The sequence below is a fragment of the Egretta garzetta genome, unplaced genomic scaffold, assembly GCF_000687185.1.
Source record: "Egretta garzetta isolate BGI_Z169 unplaced genomic scaffold, ASM68718v1 scaffold553, whole genome shotgun sequence".
NCBI classification, from domain to species: Eukaryota; Metazoa; Chordata; class Aves; order Pelecaniformes; family Ardeidae; genus Egretta; species Egretta garzetta.
The window spans coordinates 1899744-1926871 of NW_009259328.1; the positions used below are offsets into that span (position 1 = coordinate 1899744).

Sequence of the window (27128 nt, forward strand, 5' to 3'; positions counted from 1 at the left end):
CCCGGGGCGGCGCACCAGCCCCCCCCCCAGCCACTCTATTGCTCCACTCCTCAGCTGGACAGGGGAGAGAAAAGATGACAAAAGGCTCATGGGTTGAGGTAAGGACAGGGAGATCACTTAGCAATTACCGTCATGGGCAAAACAGACTCGACTTGGGGAAATTAGTTTAATTTATTACCAATCAAATCAGAGTAGGATAATGAGAAATAAAACCTAAAACTTAAAACACCTTACCCCCACCTCTTCTTCCCGGGCTCAACTTCACGCCCCACTTCTCTCCCTCCTTCCCCCCAGTGGTACGGGGGACAGAGAATGGGGGTTTGGGTCAGTCCATCACATGCTGTCTCTGCTGCTCCTTCCTCCTCACACTCTTCCCCTGCTCCAACGTGGGGTCTCTCCCATGGGGTGCAGTCCCTCAGGAGCAGATGACTCCAGCGTGGGTCCACACAGGGTCACCAGCCCTGCCAGCAAACCTGCTCCAGCCTGGGCTCCACTCCCCACAGGGCCACAGGCTCCAGCGTGGGCTTCCCACGGGGTCAAGCCTCCTTCGGGCACCCCCCTGCTCCGGTGTGGGGTCCTCCCTGGGCTGCAGGTGGAGATCTGCTCCCCCTTGGGCCTCCCTGGGCTGCAGGGGGACAGCCTGCCCCACCATGGGCTCTGCTCCGGTGCCTGGAGCACCTCCTTCCCTCCTTCTGTACTGACCTGGGTTCCGGCAGGGCTGCTCCTCTCACACATTCTTACTCCTCTCTCCAGTTGCAATTGCACAGTTTTTTTTTTTCCCCCTCCTTAAATACATTATCCCAGAGGTGCTGCCACCATCGCTGATGGGCTCAGCTTTGGCCAGTGGCCAGTCCGTCTTGGAGCCGGCTGGCATTGGCTCTGTTGGACACAGGGGAAGCTTCTGGCAGCTTCTTACAGAAGCCACCTCTGTAGCCCCCCCTCACTACCAAAACCTTGCCACGCAAACCCAATGCATTGCTTTATAGATTGTCAGAATACAGATAGTTTTGATCTGATAGCTCGCTGTATAGAATCATCACTGTTTTCTTTAAGCCATTTTATACCGTGTGTGTAGTGCACACAGAGCTAGGACGTCGAGCTTCATTGCTAACTTAGTTTACAGCTCTGCAGAAAAGCTTTAACTGAAGTATAATCATGCTTTTAACAAGAATTGTCCGAGTGGCCACAGGCTCTAGGCTAAACTTTGAATGAATGTTAGTCACCATTTGCATGGTAGATCAGTGTATTTCTTCTTTAAAAGGCGTGTCAGCAGTAAACCTGCCCCTGTTTTTCTGAAGAGGTTATGGGTGATGCTCGTGTGCTTCGTCTTTCTGTTTCCAACATAAGCCATGCTGAGCAGAGTGCTTCTCCGTGAGGCCCGGTTCCTGCCGAGTTCCAAAACCTGCAGGAGCTGAGGGTGCCTGAGGGTGAGGGTCTGTTGATTTGCCGGGTCCCACCAATGTGGGAAGCAGCAGTGGGGCTGTGGCTCCCTGCAGTCCCTCGTTATCTACTGGCACAGGGGTCACTGCCTTGCACAAGGATCGGTCAGGCTCTTGCCCCAGTGTGGGTCAGAGATGCTTGCCTCCCCCAGACATTACTGAGTAGTTTTCTATGATTTATTCTCTGAGGCCAAGCTAGCACTTCTGCTGAGGGTGTTATTTTTTTCTGATGCCTTTACACCATGCACACTGAGTAAAGCAGGATTCTCCACAACTGCAAAGGAATCAGAATTTATTTATTTAAACAGTCAGCTATTGGTGTGACATCCCCTCCCGGTTTGTTCTCAGTTTTAGGCTGTGTACAGACGTTATATCAATTTTACTTGGGAAGCAATTGAAAAAGACAACTTTGTGAAACTGGTGCAGACCTTTATGATGACAAAGTAGTAACAGTTCAGAGTTTACTCATGTGATTAACACACGCTACAGCAATATACAACCATTTTAATTGAGTCAAGTCTTCATAGGGCTTACTGCACTTGAATCAATTCAGATCAAGAATAAACTTTTTCATTGGAATATTAGAGGGGTATACATGTAAGTGTGTGAAGACAAGAACTTGATGTTTCCATTAGATTTTTTTATGTGCTTATTTCATTTGGGAGGCCTTGCTGTCATCTACTGACATTCTGCAGTTAGAGCTGTTTATCTGGAATCACTGCCTTGCTGAGTTTATGGTAAACAATATTACACAAGTTCTTGCACTGGCATCCAAAGATACAGAATTAATTTTGAACGTTTGTTATGCAACAGTTAACTGAGTTGTATCACTTTTTATTAATAGTAATCTTTTTTTCCCTCAAAACTTTGCAAATTATCAGATATATAATAACCTCTGACAGTGCTCAGATAGCATTCTTGATATTTAATGCCAAGGCAACTGCTGTGCAGGCTGCTGTGGCTAATTGGTTTCTTTGGGATTGTCTTTACTGCACAGACATTCCTGACACAAATTCCATCTTCGAGCAAGCAAAGGAAAGCTAAGTCAAGCAGGCTTTAGCCTGAGTTGGTTGGCCTGTCTGGGAATATAGAATAAAGCCTGAATTAGCACAAGTCCTGTAGTACAGAAACTGTGTTACTCAAACATTATTCTATAACATGATGGCTATCTCCTGTGTTAGTCTAACTGGAGAGAAGTTTCCATCAGCACAGACAGTTTACCAACTCTTCTGAAGCCAAAAGAGCTTTGAGTGTTTGATATTTGTTAAGTATTTGGCAAACCTCAGGAGAAAGTGGTGGATAAGAATGAAGCTGTTTGTTGTTTTACACAGGCAGCTCAGTTGCTCTGCTTTTTTATAGTATTAATGACACGAAGTTTGGTGGGCCATATCTGCTGCAGTCTGGCAAAAGCCAGTAAGCGCTTTGTATTTTGTGTTGAGAGGATTATTCGTTTAGGAAAATTGACAGGCATGGCTTCAGCACCCTGTTTATGTTCTTCAGGCTAGCCCATGAAGGTACTTTTCCCTAAGGAAGTGATGTGTAGGCATGGAGAGCTATGTTGGTACGGATATTTTTACCAAGGCTGCAATCTTGCCAACACTTATTCCCATGGACAGCATTGTGAAATTCTAATTAATGTGATATATGTGGATATGGACTCCTCATTTTGACTAGCTTTCTTATACTCGATCTTGGCAGAGTTAGACATGTCCCAGTTTAAATGCAAAGAAACTGAAAGGACGTCTTTCTGAGACCAAAGTCAGGCTATGGTTTTTCTAGGTAAAGTTAAGAACCAGATTGTGCTCACCGAGGTGTGTAAAGGTTCACAAGAAGAATCCAAGAGAAGCAGAAGATGTGCAATTCAACCAGCTTCCCAAGGGCTGTCCACAGCATTTTAGTTGATGCATGCTAGGCTTGCAAATCAGGACTCACAGGCAAGAATTAGCTGCCTTCATGCACTTCTGTGAATCCGGTTGACTTTGCAGAGGGTAAATGCATGCTGCGCTTACTTGTCAAGAGCTCAGATCTTCTCCTTTGTGGTCCCTGGAAGAATCTGGACTCCACCAGTACTTTTTGTGGGAATTCCTAACACTTTCTAGTTTCTTTTTATACATTTCATTCTGCCTTGAGCAGAGAAAGAAGAATAATATGGTCCTATATTGATTTGTTTGTTTCCTAATGACTTAATTAATTTATTTGTCTTCTTGCAAAGCAATGTTTAGAGAAGGCATTCCCTCTTTAGAACAAGAGTCTGGCACAATTTATACCCCTCATCATCCAGAACTAGAGAGAGTGGTGTGCAGAATGAACACAGTCTGGAGGAAGGAAAAAGAGGGAGGTATTCTACAAGAAACATGTAGGACCAGGATTCTTTTAATAAAGGTTCTCCACTGGCTGGCTGTCATGTGACTTTTTAAATACATTGTCAGTAAATTAACAGGTCAGACAGGTTCTGCCTGAAAAGAATATACAGACCAAGAACTCTTTTATCCTTAATTACTAGAGTGGATGAAAGCAAGGTGTGGTCTTTGGCCCAGCATGGAGAGTCAGGAGCTGACTAGCTTCTGTGCCTTTAGGTTAATCTCATCGTCCTGCCTTGGTTTCTCCAGCTGTGATATAGGTGTGATACTTGCCTCAGAAGGAAACTGAATATATTCATGTTTACAAGGTTTCTTGGAGATAGAAATTCTACGCACATAATATTTCTAATATGTTGTCTGTATTACATGTTAGAAGATTAACCTTTTTAATAGACATTTTAAAATAAAAATACTGGTCATGGGGCTTCAGTTTAGTGTAGTTGCATTCTTTCTTCTCTTTGTGGAAAGTAACTGGAAAATGCCCTCCTAGGACCTCTGTCATATATATTTTCATATGATAATTTCTTCAGTTTTGTGTTACGGGTATCTGAGTATCTGACTTCAGAGAAAGCTTTAAGATAGCAAATTTGTCCTGAGATAGAAAGTATCCAAATGATTGAGTGCATTTGATGAATGAGACACAGAAGAAGAAAATGTCTTTTAACGGTATTTATCCAGCTACGCTGTTTTTAAAGTTTTAAGTGTTCTGCCAAACCCAAACATTTTAGCACTTCAAGATTGGCCTTCAAAATTGTTCAATTAAAAAGTTTTCACTGCTTTCTAGTTTCGAGCTTTTGGACTCACTTTGAGGCACAATTTACATGGTTCTGTGTTTATCTGTTAGAAATAAAAGCTTAAAAAATAAACATAAATTTTGTGCAATGTCTTCAGAGGCCCTTGGGAGAAATGGGGCTTTAAGAAAAACATCAGTATTGCAAAACTTTGCAATATTATGAAGTTGCAACATAAAAAACATGGGGAAAAAGGGGGCAAGGTCACTGCCAGGTTCTAGTTTTTCAGTTGTGGAGTCTCCTTATTTCACTTACTTCACACAGTCTGTTCCATATTTGGAAATATTAAGCATAAATACCGTTTCGGGCACATCAATGTTTTGTTCTCTTGACCCCAGCACTGTCATATCTCTGTTATACTTAATTTTTCTTAAGACATATATATGAAATACTTGGAGATCTTCTTCAGTTTCAGTGCCGTGGGTTTAAATTGTTTAGTTATTCATCCACATAGCTTGCGATTTGCATTTTGTGTGATGGCAAGTGCGGACAGGAGTGTGTGATATCACTGCAGAGAAGGGTCTAACTGCTTTCTTCAGCTGTAGAGGAGCGTGCTCGCCCTGCCCTAGAGCTGGTTTGGTAAGTGCACGCTGTCAGTTCGTTTTGGCAGAACAACATAAAAGCCGAGGAAAACGTGTTGGGAGTTGAAGCTGGGGCTGGTTATGTAGCTCAGCAGAGGACAGCCGGAACATGGTTTGTCTTTGTGTAGAGATCTCTCTGGGGTTTGGTTTTTTTTTTTTTTTATAGCTTTTTTTTCTCTAGATACAGCTTCACCACTTAGATGTTTAAATCCACAACCACAATGAGGAGCAGGAGAGGGACTGAGAGAGATAAAACACTGGGAAACGGAGACGGTTTACTTCTTTTATTGCATTTCTCTTTTAACTGCAAGTAGTTGTCATTGTGCTTTGTAGGCTACAAGGTATGCGTAGACATCACAGGGTTTTATTACTTGGTGTGATAAATACATTCTGACTTACAGGAGGTGCAGTGAATTGTTTCACTAATCCTCTTCCCTGTAGCCTGTAGGATTAATTTTGGTGGCAATAATTGTTTTGCTTCCTTTGATACAGGATCTTAACATCGTTTCATGGAGGATTTGATTTATGTGTAATTAGATCGAAAATTGGAAAAGAATAGTCATAGAATCATAGAATCGTCTAGGTTGGAAAAGACCTTTAAGATCATCAAGTCCAACCGCTAATCTAACCCTGCCATCCCCACCACTAAACCATGGCCCTAAGCACCTCATCTATCCTTCTTTTAAATACCTCCAGGCATGGGGACTCGACCACTTCCCTGGGCAGCCCATTCCAGGGCCCGACAACCCTTTCTGTGAAGAAATTTTTCCTAATGTCTAACCTAAACCTGCCCTGGCGCAACTTCAGACCATTCCCCCTCATCCTATCATCTGTTACCAGGGAGAAGAGGCTGACCCCCACCTCACTACAGCCTCCTTTCAGGTAGTTGTAGAGGGCGATAAGGTCTCCCCTCAGCCTCCTCTTCTCCAGACTAAACAACCCCAGTTCCCTCAGCCGCTCCTCATAAGACTTGTGCTCCAGACCCCTCACCAGCTTTGTGGCTCTCCTCTGGATTCTTCCTGTTTCAAACAGTTTTTGCACTTCTTGTTCTTATTCCACTGAGTAGCATTGTCAAAAGTGTATTTTAAAATACTATTGAGAACATGGAATGATTTAGTAGAGTACCTACTTGAATAAAGTGTGTGATAAATAAAATTAAGCATTTCCAAAAAAAGGAAAATAGGTCATCAACTCCCTTTAACTAAGCTATATATTGCTAAGATTTTACTTGTTTGTTTAATTAAGACAATAGCATGCATGGGGAAATGAATTCCACATGAGTTCTGTTTTAATAAACTGGTATAGAGAAAAATGAGCCTGTTTAAAAGTCATCATATATACACACATATATGTACATATACATGTATGTACACACGTACACATACATAGCCAGAACAGGACGCATTGATTATTTTCATGGGTTTCTTTAGTGACTAGATGCTTGGTAAAATCCTAATCTCGATTAATTATATATTCAATGGACTTCAACAGCCTGGGATGTGATTTTTTTTTTCCATGCTAAAGGTCTAGACTAAGATGATGTGGCTTTTTTTTAACCTCTTTTTTTTTTTTTTTTTTTTTTTTAAACTAAAAAAACTCTTTTCCTGTAACTTCATTCAGAATGAGTTACCTATTTCCAAAAATCAGTTAAGGTAGGAAATAAAGCAGGAAATAGTAGGAAAAAAAGAGGAATTATTTCCCTGTATTTAAAACCCATTAATTCTGGTGATGATCTGTTCCAGAGGAGGCATTTGAAGTCTGACCTTTGCATACTTTCTACTGCCACTGTAAAAATCTGTTCAAGTTAGCAAACTCAGAGGTGGTAGCACCTAATTTTGGAATGTTTCTGCTTGCAGTGAATATACTGATTAAGGTGAGTGGAGCTGTCTGGGCTGCTGGTGCCCAAGGCAGAGGGGGAATGGCAGCATTCAGCCTGACCTGGGCCCGGGCAGTGCAGAAGAAGGAGCTGCCTGGCTTGGATGGCTCCAGTGCTTGGACGTCTCGTGAGCCCAGAGTCAGTGAGAGGTGAGGTGTCCAAGAGGAGGGCGTGCTTTGGAAGGCAGGGAGGGATGTTGGCAGGAGAATATGGGAATTGGGACTGGTTGGGCAAGAGTTTGGGACAAGTAGGTGCGAGTGAAAGAGTATTGGAAATGAACGTGGGAGTGTGAGACTCTGGTAACAGTACTAGCTACAGGAAGGGAGTGAGACAGGTATCAGCGGGCAGATGGCAGGCAGAGAGGGCAATAGGACGAGTGGAAAAGGGGACAAGGCAGGAGGGGCGGGTAAGCAGTCTCTATGGCGGCTGTCAGTATTTCATCCTGGCTGTTGGTTCTTGTGGGTACTAGTTGTGTGGAGTAGTAGGGATAGTGCTGGGGGGTTGCGCTTTTCTTTTTAACTTGACCTGTTAGGAAAATCATGTATACTGAAATACTGTGTTGAAAAGAGACTTTGAAGATGGCAATTAAATTCAGCTTCTGTGGTTATAAATGCAGGGTATGGAGTGCTCCTTATCATAAACTTTTTTTTTTTTTTGCATTAAAGCCCTAGTCTCATTTAGAGAGAGGGACAGTGCCTACTGAAAGAACTATTTGATATCTGGGTGGTTTTTTGTGCATTGCTTAGTGGAGCCTAAACTTTATTTTCTGCCCACTATTCAAACAAAGCTCAGCAGGATTATCCCAATTCCTTATAGATTTTTGTATGGTGCTTTTCACTGTACTGCCACAAAGCCTCATAAATCTTTAATTAACCTTTACGACATCTCTTTGATATGATTCAATTCAATCATTATTAAGAACCAGAGCCAGTAAATCTTTTATTTACACAAAATGAGGTGAGGTCCTGTGGGAATATAGTCTACAAGGTAATCAAACATGATTATGCAGTACAATTTTGTGAGGGTGGCAAATCAGGCTTAACCCTAAAAAATCCTTTTTCTGGCATTTTTTAACTTGTGAGTGATTTTTACAATCGTTGTGATACTCTTTAAACATTTTTTGTATGTTAAAAAATCACATATAACATTATTTATCTGGAAAACAGCTTCCTAAGATATGTAATGTGTTGAGTTGAATGTGATTTTTGGCTTTATTATTTTTGGATTTATTATGTTTTGTAACCTTTTTGTTACTTCTTAAAACCAAAGACAACCAGCTCAGCTAAGAATACTAGCAAACCCAGACTCCATTCTGGTACGTGCCTATGTGTTTCAGTGCCGTGCAGTTCACAGAGCAGTTTAGTCAGGGCTGCTCGCACATGTTGGAGCCTTGCTTCTAGACTGATCACCAAGACTGACATCAACTCAAGTTATGCTGAATATTAAGGTGGTAAACCAAGCGCCTTTGATTTTGAGGATACAGTAGCATACTTTTGTGCATGGTTTAAATGCTTGTTGGTGCATGTTGTGTCTATTTCTCTCTTTATTTATCATCGTTTCAACAAATCAGCAATTCATACCAATGATATGACTCCTTATTTAACTGTCCTGACCCAGCCCGAGCAATCATTTTCATATGACAGTTCAATTTCTCTGACTTCTGGAAACAGCAGCTCAGAATTTTTGGCAATAGTATGACTTATGTAATTAGCCCTACCACTTCCCTCCAAAAAAAAAGTACTTGTGAATGACTGAAAATGTAGTCTATCTTGAAACCTCAGTAACCATGTTTAAATGGGGTTCTCCGTCCTATCACGTAAGAGAATCACTTCAAGAAAAGACTCCCATTACTCTTCTAAATGTAAAAATCACTTTTAGTGGTTTTCTTGTTATTTATAGCTAAGTAAATTACATTCTTAAATTGGTTGGAGAATTATAATATTGGCAATCTTAAAACAAGAGTTGATAAAGAGCATGTGTTTTCTTTTTCTAAGAACTGTCTGTATGCAAATAGTAATGGTTTTGTATAGTAAATTAGTTTGCATATTGTAATCTTATGTATGTTGGCTGTACTGAATAGTGTCATACTAACAGGATGTTTCTGCTGAAATAAGCTCTAGGAAAAGTTTAGCCTTATTGTAAAACTTAGTAATTCTCTACTGCCTTATTTCACAATGGGATTGGATTGTTTTCATTTCTAACCATGTCCCAAAATGGAATTTGATACAGTAAGCATGAGCCATAATTTTATGTTGTGGGTAGAAGGCAAAACTGAAGAGTTAAGTACGTCTTTTCCATCCTGCCAAGTTCTAGTTCTGTGAAAAGGTAGAGTGCAGTAAATTCTGTGCAGTGTATATCTGGACAATTTCATTCCAGTTCCACGCTAGCATGCGGTCATTACCTAAGTCTTAATTAATACATTAATATTCTTAGATTTTGCTAATAAGGTTTGCAGTGTAGCAGCATCAGTGATATTTGGATCCTCATTCAGCGTTTGTGTGATGTCATTAGGAAAAGAACAATTACTACGCAGAGAGGGGGAGAGATGTGAAATACATCTAAATGTAATTCCCAAGACTTTGCTGTTTCGTTAGAGAGCTGGAAGTTAGTAACAATTAAAATAAGGGTCTTTTTTAACGTAAAACATGAAAAAAAATTTAAACCTTCTTGTTCCCATTTTTTGGGGTGGAAAAAAGCAAAAGCATGGTAAGAAAAGCTAGTACTGTTTCCATTGAAAATAGTTTTGATGGAGAATTTTCAGCAGTCTCTAGGTCTGATTGTGAGACTAAAAATGGCCTTTCTGGAAGGAAAAATGCCTTGCCTTGTGTACCTGTAGAATTGGAAATGATAACTTTGTTGCATTGGCAAAAGTAGGGTTTCAGCTTCCTTGTAATGTCACAGCATTCACTGTCAGGAGTTGTCAAAGCTTCAGAGCATGAACTTTTGAAGCTGATATTTGTATTTTGGAAGAGGGAGGGCTGACTACTCTTGAAAGGTTTTCACTTACGCAAAGGGGTAGATAGGGATGTTTTTTCTCTACTGCTGAGACCTGTAAATTTGTACAGCGAGGGCATTCTCTGTAGCAGCTAGCAGAATTAATACAATTATTGATATTACGCATCTGTGTTACATAATACCACACACATGCACGTGCATATGTATGTGTATGTATATATCGTATACAGTTAAAACATAAAACATTTCTTCTATTACTACTTTAAATAATGCAAGGGCAACACTTTGATATCTGAATGTGGTGGTTCTTTTTTCTTGTTTTCTTCTACTTGATCCAGAGGACACTAGATCCATCAGCACCTTGAGCAAAGGCACTACAATGTGGGACAAGTGAGTGTGTGTTTAGGTTGGGTTTGGTTTGGTTTTTTTTTTTTAGTGTAGTAAAATAATTTATGAAGGTCAAACAGTTTTTAAATAGTAGAGAACACGATCCTCAATTGGAAATGGATAGTCTTAGAATTTGAATGAAATTTCATTTTAATTTAATGAAGTAGTAGGTTGCAAGCTATATAATTGGGTTCTGTAATAGATACTTATTAACATTTTCATCCTAATATTTAGGATAAGTAATAACTTCTAATATTTAAAAGATAGAATTAATTTGTTTTGTAGCAAAACTTGTAATTGATTTTACTGCATGGTTCTTAGCAAGATAGCACTGGGATTCATGGCTCTAGCTCATTTATAAGGTTGTTGCCTGTAATACTCAGTCTTTGCGCAAGCAAGGTCAACTCCACACACTTAAGTAGATTTACATACGTTGACAGCTAAGTTGAATTAGGCCCTGTGAGTATATCTTATGCCTCGCCAAGCTAGCTGTAACGGGGAAATATTTTCAAAGACTTCAGCAATCTTAGAGCTCTTTACTTTATTTCTAAACCTTGTAATTAGTGGTTTCTTGAAACTGGATTTGCTTCTTCCCAAAGCTGAGGGATCTGCACCGTAATTTTGAAATCTAGCCTCTAAACATGGTCTGGCTCCTAACTTTTCTAAGTAAAAAGTGTTTTAAATGCCTGAGCATCAAGCTGACTTAGAATAGGCTTTTTTTTATTTATTACACACTTTTTTTTTCTTTTCTTTCCTTTTTTTCCTTCTCATTTCTTATATTGAAAAAATATAAAGTATTTTCTTTGCTCTGTTGACACAATATAGGGCATGGCAAAGTTAACACTTCACTGTTTGCATCTGGAGGCTCTGATGGTGCTCGAGACTCTGTAGTTCAGGATAAATTATGTTTGTGATTATTATCAACCCTTCAGAAATTTAATTTAGTATGCAAATAACAGGAACAATTATCAAGATTTTAATTAGCAAGTAACAATTTTTCAACCTAGATAAACTAGATTTATCTGTTATGTATTCTAGCTGCATTTTTAAAGCATTCTCAGCCCAGCTTAATCATAGAATACTAGGTTAGAAGGGACCTTAAGGATCATCTAGTCAAGAGAATAAAAAGGATCATATAGTTAAGATAATAAAAAGAGAAAAAAACACCAGCAAATTGTGAATTGCAAGGTACTACTGAAAAATGAAAAATACTCTTTGTAAACCCGATCTTCCTAGCCTGCTGTTCAGTTTGAGTAAGCAGTCAAAGAACAAGGTCAAGATAAATCAGGTGCTGTTGAACACTTTTTCTCATTTGTATTTCACCTGGTAGAACTTGGAAGAGATCATCTGGTTCATTGCCTCTGCTGCCCTGCAGTCTTTGGCGATTGTGAAATAGTTACTCAGTTTCAGAAAGATCGGCAGAATGTGTACTCTGCGTGCTCCTGCTCACTGTTCATTATAAAGCTTTAAAAAACACTTTAAAGCTTTGAAATAACCTGGAGTTACAGTTTTTGTGCCACAGTAAGAGAACTGAAAGCAATTGAAGGCCGTAGCTCAAGTCCTGAGTCGGCGTGATCCAGCTGAGGGAAGTGAAGTGGGCTGCTTCCTAAATTGCCAGCTGCTTCTTTCTGGAGACAGGAAGTACCTGCTGGAGCAGCACTTGCTACCAGAGGCATAGTACACTGCCTTCTGCGCCCATTTTATATTTTGACCCAGAGAGCTAAATGTGGCTATTGCCAAAAAACCCCCCAACAAACCACCAAAGCCAAGTGTGAGTTGCAGTGAAGGTTTGTCTGTGCCCTGCCTGCATCCCCATCTTCTTCATCCTCTTACCCTTTCCTCACCTCCTTCATGAAAATGATCTGTGGTACAATAGAAGGCTGCGTTTAGTTTGGACTAGGAGACAAATAACTTTCTGGAGGTGATGGAGGGAAAACTGGAAAAGACAGGGAGAGGGTTCTTGCTGGTGGGGGCTGACTTTAACCAAAAGCTTTTTGAGTTGTTAAATGTCTCAGAGTCTTTTTTCTTATTTGATATTAAATGGCTGGTTCTAAATTGCTAAATATTTACAATTAAGTGATCTGAATTTTTTATTTAAATTCACAGTGATGTGCTTTTCTATGTCTTCAAAAGAAATGAGTAATACAGATTAAGAACTGCAGTACAGCTAAGCATTTTTAAAAAAATCTTAAAAAATCGAGCTCCCAGTCCTGGCAAGCCATAACCATCCATTCCTGGGGCCCAGAAGAGCTTGCAACTCTTTCTGTTCTTGGGCATCACTGTATTTTTGGTTTCCCTGGCAGTTCTTTTCTATTAGGCCAGTAAGGAACTGAAACCAAAATGCCTGCTGGCTTGGTCCTTCAGAAACAGCCAGCTTCAGAACTTGAGCTACCTAGCAGTTTGAGTGCTGATGCAGTTAAGAACGCATGCACCCTCATAAACAGATTTCCTCGCTAAATATTACTATGTTTTTTTAAGCAGGATTGCGTAAGTTGGGGTATGACAAGAAAGAAAGAGAATATACAAATTATTTTGCTACGACTTAATATTGGGTGTAAGTCTATCTTTCAGTCTCGAGGAACTCCACTGATAATAACAAAAACATCTTTTCTATTCTATAATGTCTGGCATACTGTTGAAACCTGTAGCTTGTAAAGGACAGCTAAAACAAGAAGGCGTGCATTAGCTTTAGTTCAGAGATGTTCTACCTGGTAGGGCTGGGTTTTTTTGAGGCTGTGAAAGGGAGAAGGTAGTTTGATGAAAATCTATTTGCAATGTACTTTTATGTTTAAAAAAAAAAAAAGTGATCTGGAAGAACATGGGTTTTGACATCTTCAGTTCACTGGTGCAATCATTATGTAATGTGTTGTAAAAAGTATATAAAGTCAGTACGTTTTGTGGTATCTGACTCACTGAGCAAGGAGTTTAGTTATGGGTTGGTTATTCTGTGTGGGTCTCAGGGGCACAGCTCTTGAGGTAGCTGTTTGCAAGAAACTTTACATGTCATTTTCCTTATGCATCTCTGAACTTCCTGCATGTTTAATAAATTTTAACTGTATTTCTTTATCATATCTGAATGCATGTAAAAGCAAATGCCACATCTTGCTTAAACGAGAAATTTTGTTTACTTAAATGAGAATTTGTGTTTACTTTTTTTTCTGTGAAACGTGTTCTAATTGAAATAATAAAAATCAAGGTGGAAAGTGCAGCAACTCTGCAGTGGAGTGTGTGGGAAAGGAAAAGCAGTATTTTTCCTTCAGGCACATCGCCACCTAGCAGTTATTAACTAAAATTTGCTCATTTTTTAGTTAAAGAAAAAAATGTAAAACCTGTATCTTAAGTACTCTCACTTTATTCCTCCACCTCCTTCTTGGAGCATACGGAGGTATCAGCTAATAGGTGGTATATCCTAAATGCCTGTCTGACCTCAGGAGCTGCAACAGATACTTTTGTCCATTCAAAAAATGGAATTATACTGAGCAATACTGTATTGTGTTTTACACATGAGTGTGTCTCACCTCTATAAAGACTTCATTTTTTCTCTCGGTTGCAAAACTGGTCGCTGTAGAAATAGTTCTTCTTTGCTGACGATCATCAAGGGTGAAATTTCAGTTGTGTCCAAGTGAACGGCTTGCACATTGTTCTTCTATGGTGTTGATTCCCTGCCAGTGTCATGCATTTTCCCACTGAAAGACATTTTGTGGTGTGGAGTGTAGACCAAGCTAGTAAAACTGCACCAAAACCAGGCTCTTCTACTGCCCGAGGCAGTGGCAAACATGGGAGAAAAGGGAGTAAGGAGGGCTGAGGGGAGTACAGTGGCCCAGAGACAGGGGACAGGGGCAGGGCAGCGGAGAGAAGTAGGAAGGATGCTCCATTGTAGCATGCTTGAACACGTTTGCTCTAAAGCGGCTTAATGTAAGTGCTGTAAAAACCACATATAGACTCTTACTATCAAATCTGATACTATGGACTTGACATAATAAGGAATTGCTATTTTTTTCCCTGCAAAAAAATTGGGTAAATAAGTAAGATACAATTCTAAGTAATAATACACAATTATTTTTATATTAAGTCCTATTATTGCTCAAATAAGCCAGGACTATATATTTTTATAGCAGAGAAGTTTTATCAGCATTTAGGAACCAGTGACACAATAACATACTATACTCGTAACATGCACTGTAAGACTTTTACAGAGCACCAAGAGCGTGCCTCCAGCTCCAGCTGCCAATGCACATTGCTCTGTCTGACCAGGCATATCTAATCTGGGGAAAACACATGGAGCGTAGATGGTTGAGTCCACCACTCCAGTTGCTTCATGCTACTTTTGTAGAAATACCACCGTATTCTCCAAGAGCTAGAGTTTTGCTAATCTGTTATTGTTAGAATTGTAGAAAAGCAGCAGAGAAATTTTGTCAAAGTCCACTCTAATGCAGATACTAGGCTGTCAAAACACATATTGAGCCTCCTGGTTTTGAAAATGGTGATTTACCTACTCCTTAGAACCACCTTTCTCCCCCTCTCTCCCGCCTCATTTGCTTTCCTTGTCTCTGTGATGACGTTCTTGTGTGAAGGCTGAATTTGCTTTCCATATTAAAGTGAACCAGAACATCTGCTATGTGGGATAACGAGAATCCAATGTAACGTACTTCGATGTGAAGTCTGGACTGATTCAGACAGACATGTGGATTTTCAGTTACCTCTAGGGGATGCTGTTGCATTAAAAGTTCCAGTGTTTTAAACATTTTGTATATATGGATATGGTATTTATCTGCCTCACGTAAGAAAGTGTGTGCAATCCTATAGGAAGTACTCTAGCTAATACGAAGCAGGGATGCTGCAGCACATCATTGTGTTTGCAAGTATCTATATGTAGAAGAACAGAATGAACTAATAGAGGTCCTGGGGTGATGTTAATAGCTTGTTTTTCTGCGTACATTGCATCTAACCTGCTGATGCACTGATTATTGATTTCAGTTCGGTGGAAGGTATCTCAGAGTGGTGAAGTGTTTAATAAACAGCAGTTTGAGTCAAGCAGCTGGGAATTCCTTGCTGTCAAGAACAGAGTACTTTTACAGTGACCCTGTCAGTATTTAAGGTTAATGTCTGCTGGACTTGAATTTGTTGAGCTGTTTTCTTTCAAAGAAAGATTTCTTATTAATGGATTTTGGTTTTAGAATGCTTGAGATAGATTTACACTGATGATTTTTCCCCCTATTCTTTCACTAGGCATTGCCTTACTTTCAGTGTAGGTATTTTAATTTAGAAATTTATAAAGCTCCCTGTGTTCAGTACCAGTTTATTATTATTTGATGTGCGTCTAAGTTGTTCATTATGCAACATTTGACAAGTGTTAATCGTTGTGTATGCTGTACTGCTGAAAGGCGTTCACATAATAAAGTGGCCATGACTGCCTAAAAAACCTGTAGGCCAGTGACTACTGGTCTAATAAAGAAGACAACTTCTTTATTGTGCCTGGACAGCAATACCGAGCAGTCAGTGATTTGTAGACAATACCCAGCCTTGCTTTTCCAAACACCTTGAAGAAACACGTATCTTTGAATATAGAGGGGATGTTATTGGATTTTGAACTATAATGCCTTGCCCCACTATGTGCATACCCTGTCTTGTAGACCACTGCTCTAAAAAAGTTTAGAACATTTCTTTCTTTTCTTCCTCATCACCTGCACTTCCCACAAAAATTGAAGTATTTTAAATTGGAAAAATTAAATCCTTACCTCTTCTTATACTTCCCAAGCATCTACAAAATCTGCTGTGTTAATGTAAATTCAGGGATGCTCTCTATATTAAAAAACTGTACATATCAGAAATACTTCTCCTGAAAAGCTTTGGCACGCTTACATAAGAAACTTGCATTTCATGCTGAAGAAACATGCCTCTCTTTTGTTAGTATTGTAGGTATGGATTTTTATCATAGTTTATATCTTAAAGCAGTAAGACTTCTCTTGATGCCTTTATTAAATGGCTGGTTTAATCCAAAGCATGAGTAAAGAATAGCTTTGAATGTGAGTATGTACAACATGATCTGCTATGTAAAACTTCTAGTCCCCCTGCTGAAAAATCATAGCATTCTTCTCTTTATTAAAAACATTTGTCTTTCTAGAAAACACCATGCATTACTTTGGTCTAGAGATGTGTGGTTGCAACTTTTGTGGTAACCAGTCCTGTGAGGCAAAGACACTATGGTGCTATGACTATGAGTACAGACACAAAGGTACTATGCAAGACACGTACTGCTACCTCAGTGTTAAGTACCCATAAGTTTTTATACCAGGTTAAAGTCTTAAAGATTTAATAGTATTTCCAAATAGGAGAGTGCCCTTTTTGCATATAAATAATCAATGAAAGGCTTCTTGACCTTCATCTTCCCAGCACTGCAGAATTCTTTTCAGGTAGTTTGTTTCCTGCTGTATTGAATTCAGTGCTGTTAGTGGACATTCTCCTTCAGTTGAAGCATACAGGTAGATAACACAGAGGACTACTTTTTGTATCTGAAGTGAGGAGAAACCTTATTTGGGTTCTAGGGAATCTTCCTTGGAGATAAATTTCTTATTCCTATTCATCAGTAGTAACTTTAACTAAATTACCTACTCTCACTGAAACATCCAGGACGTTCAAGCAGCACTTTTCAAAATGCCTTGGCAAGACATCATTCCATGAGTTGCCTCTGTAATACAATACCTTCCCCTTCTCTAACAGAGGGGAGAAATTCTCAAAGTAGGAATGAAAGTTTGTTATTAATTCTCCCTGACTGTATGGTCATGTGTGTACCATTAAAATTCTCTGTCCCAGAAAGGCAAGCATGAGTTATGTTTCAAGGCAGAGGGAAGATTAGGACTCTGTTAGCTTTTTTGTTTGTCTTAGGCCAAACTTCCCCTGTATTTATTTCTCTTTTTCTGTCAACTCAGACTGCAGGTGCTGATCAGCTGCAGGAGATGCAAACTGATGCCCATTAGATTAGCACATGCTTACACCCATACAGATGTTCTGCCCTGTTGTGATGAGGTGTGCACATCTGTACAGGCAGCTGGAGTCTTTGTGACCAAGGTTTGGGCTGCAGAAGGGCAGACCACATCCTGAGATAAGAGCAACTGATGTGAACATCTCCATCATTTGTATCTTCTAAACTAGAGCTTTGACAGCTGTTAGAAATCCAGAACACGGAATGTTTGACTGCTAACAGCCCTTTAAAAAAAAAAATCAATCAAATGGAGGAGCATGCTAGTTGACTTGCAGCAGCATGTGAGCACACAGCAAGCGCCTGTCCATATGCATACAGGTATCCCCACCGTACCGCATTTTTTTAATTGTCTTTGTCCATATCAGAGCTTCCTCCTGGGCAGAGGCAGCGCTGCTTCCTGTCAAGAGCCATGGCCCCTTCCGCACAGGCCCCTCTGCAGAGGCTCGCCGCCTCCTCTGTCTTTCAGCTACTCAGTGCATTTAGAGCCTGAGCTTGTGCAGAAAATATCCCTGACATTTGAGGAGCTCCAGGGATTCAGGGAGCATGCGCAGTCCTCCCCGCCTGGTAGCGAGAGGAAGCTGGTTTACATAGGAGTCATACCAAGCATAGCCTGCATGTCAGTGCAGTTAACTTGCAGCAGGCTGTGAGCAGAACTAGTGTTTCTTTGTCCTAGGAAATTTCCCTTGTTTCTGTTTTCTTTTTTTTTTTTCTCTGTGGTTTGTTTTTGGTTTTTTTTTAAATTGGAAAAAGACTTGAAAAGTTTTTTAGACAGTCTTCTTTGTACTGAAGGACACAGTATACTTTAGTTTTCAAAACTTTGGAAGGGAGAGTGTGTGCGTTTTAATCCCTCCAACTTTTCTTTAATACACTTTCTTTTGATTAGCTGAAGGCTGGGCCTTGTGCTAGTGAAGTTTAGGAAGCCGGGAGCGTACTCGGCACCATTTGCCTGGCTTCTTTCTCCCTGAACCTGGGCGAAAGCAAACAAGCTGGTCTTTTTTGCTAGCCCGATAAATGCTATTTATGAAGATGGACCTGTTGAACTACCAATACTTGGACAAGATGAACAACAATATTGGCATTCTGTGCTATGAAGGTAATGGTTTCATTTCACAAAGCGTCTTTTGTCGGGTGTGTTTTCTGTTGTTTGCAAGCATGAATTCTTTCTCTGGGAAGGAAATCTGTACTGTTGGTTATGAGTGAGATTCCTCGCAGTCGGTATTGTTGTTAAGGCTTTGTTTAAGGGAAGGATTTTTTTTTTTTCTTTTAACTTTTCTGTCCTTACTTTTACAAAGAGTATTTTTAGTGTTAATTTTTTTTTTCTTAAAGATAACATCAGTTTGATTAGTTTTAAGGACCATGTTGCTTTTGTGGCAGACAGAGTTTTTGTTCATCATTTCTGTGGCTGTAAAAGGAACAGTTTGTAAGATGGGTGTGAGAGTTAATGTACACCTCTACCTGTAATCCAGCCTAGCAATTGTGCACTGCCACTTTTGGACATGAGACCTCTTCAGACAACGAGGCCTGAGGTATTTCCCTACCGGTTCTGCTATGGGGCCACGGGGCTTGGGGCTGCCAGTGGCGGCACAGGGCAGCTTGTTGTTTCGCTTCCCCTTCCCGCACAGCTTGGGGAGACCCTGCTGTGGGATGCCTCCCCTCCTCCCCCCTGCACACCCCTCCTTCCCAGGAACCACCCCACCATGCTCCACTCTCCACTGGGAAAAGAATTTCACAACTAGTTAGAAAACTTAGGGTTTTTTCTCCTTGCCGGACTCTGAGTTTTACTTCAGCTAATGTAGGCTGGCGTTTGCTCTGCATATTGTGAGCGTTAATGGTCCTCTTTGGAAGTTGCCCGAGGTAACAGGGTAAAATCAGTTTCTTAATCTAGTGGAGTTTTATCTACGTGCAGTTTGAAGAAGTGGTTATGGCTTGGCTTTGACTGGAAAGAAAGGCACCACTGAGATAATTCAGCTTGGCAGTAGAACTGTTTTTGCTGTAGCCACACACAAGCGTTGGAGAAATCTTTCTTACAGCAGGAACGTTTTGCATGTTCATTTGGAAAATAAACTTGCTGTAGTTGTCAGGGAAGAAACAATAAGGAGTATACATAGGGCTAGGAGCTATCTATTCATACCTTTCAGAAAAGGACCAGGCCAGAAAACAGGGAGCTGAACCTCACTTTGGAAAATACGATCTTGTCTATCATTAAATCAGCATGGCCACATTTCTCTCCTTCAGGAAGTGGAGAGGCTCCCCCCTGTAGAACTGTTACTATCTCGGTTTCTTTTTTTTTTTTTTCTTACTTTCTTTTTCTTTCCTGCTCAAATATGTATCTATTTGCTTGAATAAAGCTCTTTTACAGAAGATTGAGCTTGCCTATCAGTACTGAATAATGCAGAGCCAGGATTCAATAGAGTTGAATTTCCAAGCTCTTTCTTTTCCGGTTCTTTCTTCATTACATCAAGAAAACTAGTTTAAAAAAAAAAAAGAAAGAAAGAACAACTTGCAGGCTCCTTTAACTTTTTCATTGCTCTCTATAGTAACCAATGCTTTCTTTGGAAGCAGTTGACGATTTCTGAGAAGACCGTGAAGTTTTGCATAAAATTCTACTTGCGTGGTACATGTTCCTGAGTGTTTTGTTGACTAAGGCAGAAAAACTGTAGTTTTGGCTCATTATTTCAATTTGTTATAATTATGCCTAGCATTTATGGAAGATTCTTCCCATCCCCTTTTTTCCCCACCCTCTTTTCCAGTAATTGTTATTTAACCAGATCTTGGCTTTAATAGTTCAAAAGCAAAAGAACAGCTTTAGGAATATACTCTATTATAGCAGTCTTTGTTTAGTTTAAACATCTGTTGCTATTTCCCTTATTATGGAAGTTAACGTTTTTAACACTAAAATAAACACACACAAAATGAAGAAAAGAAAAGCAAAACTTCAGTGGTGTTTATAGTGAGGTGTTTATATCCCAGTGGTTTAAAAAGTATAAACACTGGCAACATCTGCAGTGAACTCGAAGGGTGCTTTAGAGATGCCTACAGATCTTCCATGCCTCTGCCATAGTATTTATTTTATAAGTGGCTTGTGTCAGCAGTGATGGATCTTGTCTTTTCAAAGACACTGCTGTGGTAGTAATGATATTGACAACAAAGTGCCCTTTCAAACTCAATTAATTAGGTTTTATTGAAGGTTATACTTGAACTACTTATAAGTAGATGCCTTCCTGAAAAGTATTTTTGCAGATATAGGATAAGATACATGTAAGATTGTGTGATGTGGAAGGAGGTTTGTAATTTCAGAGGAAAGCATTATGGACCTAGATGCCACAGGAAATAAATGAGATGGTTCCTTATTCCTTTAGAATCTCTCTTGAAACACTTGCTTTTGCTTATTGAGATAATCGGTATGCTGGTGAAATATGTCATTATTGTTTTATGAGGCTTACTAGCGGTTTTAATCTTTCACCTCTGGCACAAGCCACTGGAACTATGTGCCATTGATTTGTAGCTGCAGCTTATGGATAAGAGATGTATTGATACCTAAGAAATGCGAAAAGTTGTTCCATCATGTGCATTTGGCAGCCCTTTAGTTCAACACTGAGTAGAAGAATATAATTTGCATCCCAAGATGAGTCCTGCTTTTTCTTGCCCAGCAAGAGTTACAGATGGCAATTTGTTATCTGCAAGCTCCAGGCAACTGAGTCAATGCCAGCACTTGGTTGGTCTTCCTTGACTGGTAGGTGTAAGAAACCTCAGCTATGTCTTAATCTCGTTCTGTTCCTGAGTAGTGTCATTCATGATCGTGCTCCAGTGTGTATGTGAACATTTATTGACAGAGTGCTGTTTATTTCATAAACGCTATTTCTGATTTTGGCTTACTCGGCGGAGGTCTGGGGGAAGAAAGAATGGTGACTAATATAGATGGGATCTAGTCTATGGACAGAAAAGTGTGGTTTTGTTGAGGCTAGGGGGAAATGGGAGGTCCAGAAGTTCTTCCATTAACTGTTAAGAAGTAATGGTGTGTTGCAGATTTAGCTGACTGTTTTGTAGTGTGGAAACTTAACTGAAGTTGACTGTCTTCTCAAACATAATGTTTGGTTGGGGTTTTTTGGGGGGGCGGGATGTGTTTTTTGGGGGTTTGTTTTGTTGTTTGTTTTTTTTTTTTTACTGTGAGGGTGGTCTAATGCTGGCACAGGTTGTCCAAAAAAGTTGTGGAGTCTCCATCTTTGGAGATACTCAAAACCTGACTGGACATGGCCCTGACCAACCTGCCCTAGTTGAGCCTATTTTTGAGCAGGAGGTTTGGACTAGATGATCTCCAGAGGTGCCTTCTAGCCTCAACACTTCTGTGATTCTGTGATATGATGGAAAGTTCTGCATACTCATATAATTAAGACAGCCACAGCCAGCAAAAGGCTTGTAACCAGTGATGAGGTGAGAGGGTTTTGAATGGGGGTCCATGACTTTGAACCACAGAACAAAGCCATTTCCTTTCTTCAGGGTTGTTTGTTTTATACTGATAATTTGTGCCCCTTTCAGTGTTTTCTTAATATCATTACTAGCTTTGAGCTCCTCATGATGCCCCATGATAATCTCAAGTCTGATTGATGCTTTTGGAGGAAAGTCTTCATTTAACAACATGGGGTTTTTTTAACAAGTTGCATAAAAGAGAGCATTTGAGTTTTGTCTCCTTTTCCGGTGAAAGAAAATTTTAAAATCATTCAAATGAGTATGTTTATGCTTCACCAATGGGAAAGTGACACATTAGCAATGATCAACCATTTCAAGCAATTTGTTGTAATATATTTGGTGCACTAAGAAAGACAAGAAGAAATAATTAGAGAATTGTTGACTCAGCATCTGGATGCTGATTGTTAGCATGAATACATCTGGTATCCTCCTACTAAACATTTGCTGCCAGTGATCAACAATGGCCAGTTTAATGAGTGTTGCTTTCTTATCGTTGTTTTTTTTCATAACGAGCTCAGAGACAGTGGGAGAACTCTTGGGAGACTGTTGTCCTTGCTGAGGTGCAAAGGCCATGAAGCAGAACCACCCTGTACCAGCCTGGCATTCCCAGAGCTTCCTATCAAATGACAAGCACTTGATCCAGGCATGTATTCTGAGGTGGAACATCTGCACCTTGTTTTGCAATGGAAACTCACTTAACTTCTGCTGAATACTCTTTTTTTCGAGGTAACGGCAGGAGGGCTCGGAGTTAAACCAAGCAAATCACAGGTGATCCTGCTCTTTGACTAGGGCAGTCTAGCAAGTTTGGGCTCCTGGTTTCCAATAGAATATGTATGAGAAGGTGCAGTCTCTGAGTAGAAGATTTGTTTCATTTTGTTGTTTATCTGGGGGAGTGTGCAGATGGTTGTGTGTTGGAAGGCAGATTTCTGCCTTCCTTCCTCTCCCTCCCCCATTTTCAGATGCTTTGTGTTATTACTGCATTCTCAAGGCTTGCACTGCTGTGCTGGGAAAGGTATAAAGAAATGCAATAAGATGCTAAGAAATCCCCCAGGCATATTATGAGACTTGGAGCACTCAAAAACAGTTATACAGAGTTCTCTGGACAGTCCAGAAGACTGGATTTTTTTTTTAATGAAGAAAATTGGATCCAGATTTATAGGAAAACACCCCTTCTTGGTTTCAGGACAGCTTACATTAGTTAGTGGCATATTACATAATTATTTCACTGAGTTCCTGTAACAATGAAGCATTAGCTGGCCGCAGCACTGAGCTTGCAGAGCTATATGTCGTCTTAGGGCACTGCAAGGCATTTTGAATATATGTCTGTCTTCCCAAAGAGGCCAGTTTAGATGTTTGATATCAAATAAGGAGCCTGAAACTGCTAACTTCATTTGCTTTTTAATGAAATGTAACGTGCTTTCTTGAGTTCTAAAGAATAGTTTCCATCAATTTTCTTTGCTGACCTTGCATTTTGCTCTGGGTTTGTAACATCAGTTTCTCCTATTAACTCTGAAGTTTGGTTTAGTTTCTAAATATATCAAATGACTTTAACACTATTCTTCTATTAAGAATTAGTGGAGAAGTAAATGGAATAAAAATCTCCTTCATGGTGAATTATGTGTTCTTATTTGTAATGCAGTGTAAAATTTCTGTTCAAAGTCATGTAAATTAAGATGCACCTACAGAATGTTCCCCATTTATAGAACATTCTGTGTGTTGTGCTTTTTCAATGTCTTTTTATCTTCAGGAGAAAACAAAGAGCTCCAACTTCACAGTTGGGCTTTTCTTACTCATTTCCTCCTAGCACGAAGTTGGGAATATCCTTTTCAGTGCTGACATAAAAATTCAGTTTACTTTCCTCATTCATCGAAGACAAGATAGATTTAGGTCATACTTAAGCATTTTTTTTTTTCCCCTGGAGTTCTGTTCTCCTCACCCTTGATGCTAATTCAGCATTTGTACTGAGAACTCAAACAAGGAAATTAAAAAAAAAAAAATTAATAGTGGGTTATCCCACAACTTTCAATAGATAGATAGGCACAACATTTTTTCTGAGATAAAAGGTAGCGAGGTTTGTAGCAGTAAGTTAAATTCTGTGTTAATGAGCAATTTGCTGTAACTTGTTACTCACAGGTCAAATTTGTTACTGTGCCAGGACTCTTTGGATATAAATCCAGGGATTTTAGGAGACACTGAAAAAGCTTAAATTGCTCCAGAGCTTGAACAATGCACTGTATTGTATGGAGAACTGTTAGAGAAAAAATAAAGCTTAAACAACAGTCTTCATTGTGTGGCATGTAAAATTATGAATGAAAAAGTTCATCCATATGTATTGGCTTTGCCTTTTTTAAATATCTGCTTTGCATGAAAATAGTTGTCTATTAATTTCTTCTTGAAGATTAATACAGATGGGCCTTTATATTTGATTTTGGCTGAATAGACTACAGAGTTTTAACATGCTGCATGCAGACAGTGTGCCAAGCAATTTAGCAAAGTTGTTTACACTAACAATAATCCAGTGGGACAGAGCCTGTAATTTTTCACTGATAATAGCAATGAATAGCAATGAATACAAGTTTCGGAGGAGTGTTTACAAAAATGGTATTATACTTTTTCAGTGTTAAGGAATTGTGAGTGGTTTTGGTTTTAATTTCTTTTTTAAAGCCAGCCAATTTTTTCTTCATTGTACAGTCCATATCATCTCCCTGAAAATTACTTTACAAATCAGCATGGAACGATTGCTGGACACACAGAGTCATTGTTTCCTTTCCCTTTCAGGAAAAGCCATGCGCTTTGGAAGATAATTGACTGTGTGATATAGCACTGCTAGATGTCGTCGTATAAGCACTATGCCAAGACTGTGGGTGCAGTAACATATATACCATGAGTGCCATGATGCACAGTTCTCATTTCCTGGGGGCAGATTTTCCTCGGTGCTTCATTTAACAGCTTTTTTAAGAAAGAGCTGATGTTCTCATGGCTATCTCTACAAGTTGATGTAATGGCACATATAGCTTGATGCTATACGGGCAGGTATCTTAGGAGTTGTGGTGGGACAGAAAGAGAGGCCGTCAGTCATCCAGCACAAGTGCAATTTTGAACAGGCAGTTGAGCTCTTAATTAGGGTTATCTCTGTCAACTTGTAAACCTCATATTACAGGTGGATGGAGTTGGAATAGTTTTATTCTTAACATCATTAGTAGTTTGGCGCTGATTCTGAAGTAAGGCAAGCTTGGAGCATTTTGGTCGTTAGGGAGGAGCTCCGTACAGCTTTTTCTTGTATAATCTTGGTGAAATTGAAGTGATGGTGTTCCTGGGACCACCACAGCATTGGCTCTAACCAAAGAAAAAGTCATCCAGCAACTTCAGTGAGGTGGTGAGTCTTTATCAAAGATCTTCAGCTGTCTAGTTTTAATAGGAATGTAGGTCCTGAAAATCTCAGGTGAAAAGTGATACAAGTGCGGGGGACTAAAGTGTGAAACAGACCTTAGAATGTTTCCTTTACCTAGGTTACATGGCACTGTTTGGTATCAGATTTTTTAAAGTAACACTTTTCTTTTTTCTTCGCTTTTTAACTTTGTTGTTGCTAGTGTTAAGATCTTGTTAAACATATTAGTGCATGGTGCAGTCCAGCTTTTCCCTCTAAAAATGTTATGTGACGCCTTGTGCTTCATTTTATCTTTGAAGAAAAGATCAATCACGGTGTAGTGTGCACGGAGGGGGGTAGATAATATCTGGGATAAAGCAGAATGTATAGCTTTTGTGGCATAAGAGGAGGAAAGAAAGTATGCCTTCAGCAGGTAGGTGCCAGCTTAAGTTCCTTCACAAAAAACATGGCTTCTGTCTTTTCATAAAACACATTGTTACAAGAGACTATCTTTGATTATTTTAAGATACATTCTTTTCCACTCCTCATCATTTTGGAGTGTTCCTTGTCAACTGTGAGAATCAAGCACTGTAGTGTATAACTTTCCTCCTATTCTTCCAAATGTTGCTAGCAGGTTCCAGGAAATATATTTGCTCTCCCAGGAAAAGTTTGGAACCAGTTGTGTTTAAAAAGCAGTAGTTTTTCCTGGAAACCCATTTGACAGGGCAAGCATGGAAACCACTCAGCATTATACCTCCCTGGTGTGCAAGACTTAATATTTATTCCTCAGCATGCAGAAATAGGTTTTTGCCTTTAAACATGGGTTGTAGTTAGAAGCAACAGAGATTTAGTAGATGAGCCTATCTTCCCCCCCCTGCCCCTGAAAGGGATGGCACTGCTGCATGGGAATATAAGCCAATATTGAAATATTTATTATGTTTTATTTTAACCCAAAATCACAGAACAGCAGATTGGCAATAGCCTTTGTAGTTACCATCTATGTAATGCCCAGCCCAGCAATCCTTTGCGTAAGAAGAGTGAAAACCAGAGCTACTAAGTGGATCTTTCGGAATAGATGCTGTCTTTTGGGGAATGAGTATTTACTTGTTTTAAAAATGGCATTAGCGCACTGTGGATGCACGTTAGAGGCAGCATTTTGACTTTTAATTTTGTTACTTGATTGTTAATGTTTAGTATGTCCCACTTCTGAAAGTAAATCTAGATATTTGTAAAGTTATGTAGCTTTTGACTCTTTCAGAGCAGAACCTTTCAGAAAATTATTAATTATTACTATTATTAATTTCCAGATTACTAAATTGGAGTTGTTTTCTCTGTGATGCATTGCTAATTGTAATTAAATGGCCGTATGAAGGAAATCAAAGTTGTCCAGTCAAGAGGAAACTACTCCTATGAATCTAAATTACCTAGGAAGGACTAGTAAATGCCACGCAAGAGCTAGCCAAGTAAAATAAGACTCTTTAGTTGTTCTGTTTATGTTGTTTGGAAAGTAATCTGTTCTAAAGTAGAAGATCTACAAAAAGTACTCTTACCATACTGAAAAGAAAGTTGACATAACTGTGCCACCTTCTTTGTGGTGGTTTTATACAGGACACATTAAATAAAGATGGGGTGAGGGAAGTGCTGTGTGATTCATATAGGACAAGTTTGAACTGAGCCAGTTTCTTGGATTTAGTATAAATATTTATGGCATTGAAGGGCATTTTATTTTTTAATATGCTTCCTTGTGCTCCGGATCTTTTAGCTGTCCTGCTCAGACATCTGGTGTGCATTGCTGCTTGTTTAACCCCCCCCACCCTTCAGTTTTCATGCTGTGGCATCTTGGAGAGCTATCACAGTCACTCTGTGGTTGGCGTAAATTAAATCTCATAGAGGCAACTGGGAGAATGCTGACGTGCACACTTT

General features: G+C 39.7%; 1 protein-coding gene across 2 annotated transcripts in view; it reads left to right on the forward strand.

Moving 5' to 3' along the window:
- VGLL4 (vestigial like family member 4) overlaps positions 1–27128 on the forward strand; it is a 110428-nt gene that overhangs the window by 42571 nt on the left and 40729 nt on the right. Inside the window, exon 1 of one of the 2 annotated variants that reach the window (XM_009636638.2) lies at positions 18167–18464. The exons of the other annotated variant lie outside the window; for it this stretch is intronic. Within the exon in view, the coding sequence (XP_009634933.1) occupies positions 18383–18464 (82 nt within the window). The 5' untranslated portion in view covers positions 18167–18382. Of the gene's footprint in view, positions 1–18166; positions 18465–27128 lie in introns of those variants that run through there. 2 annotated transcript variants of the gene reach the window in all.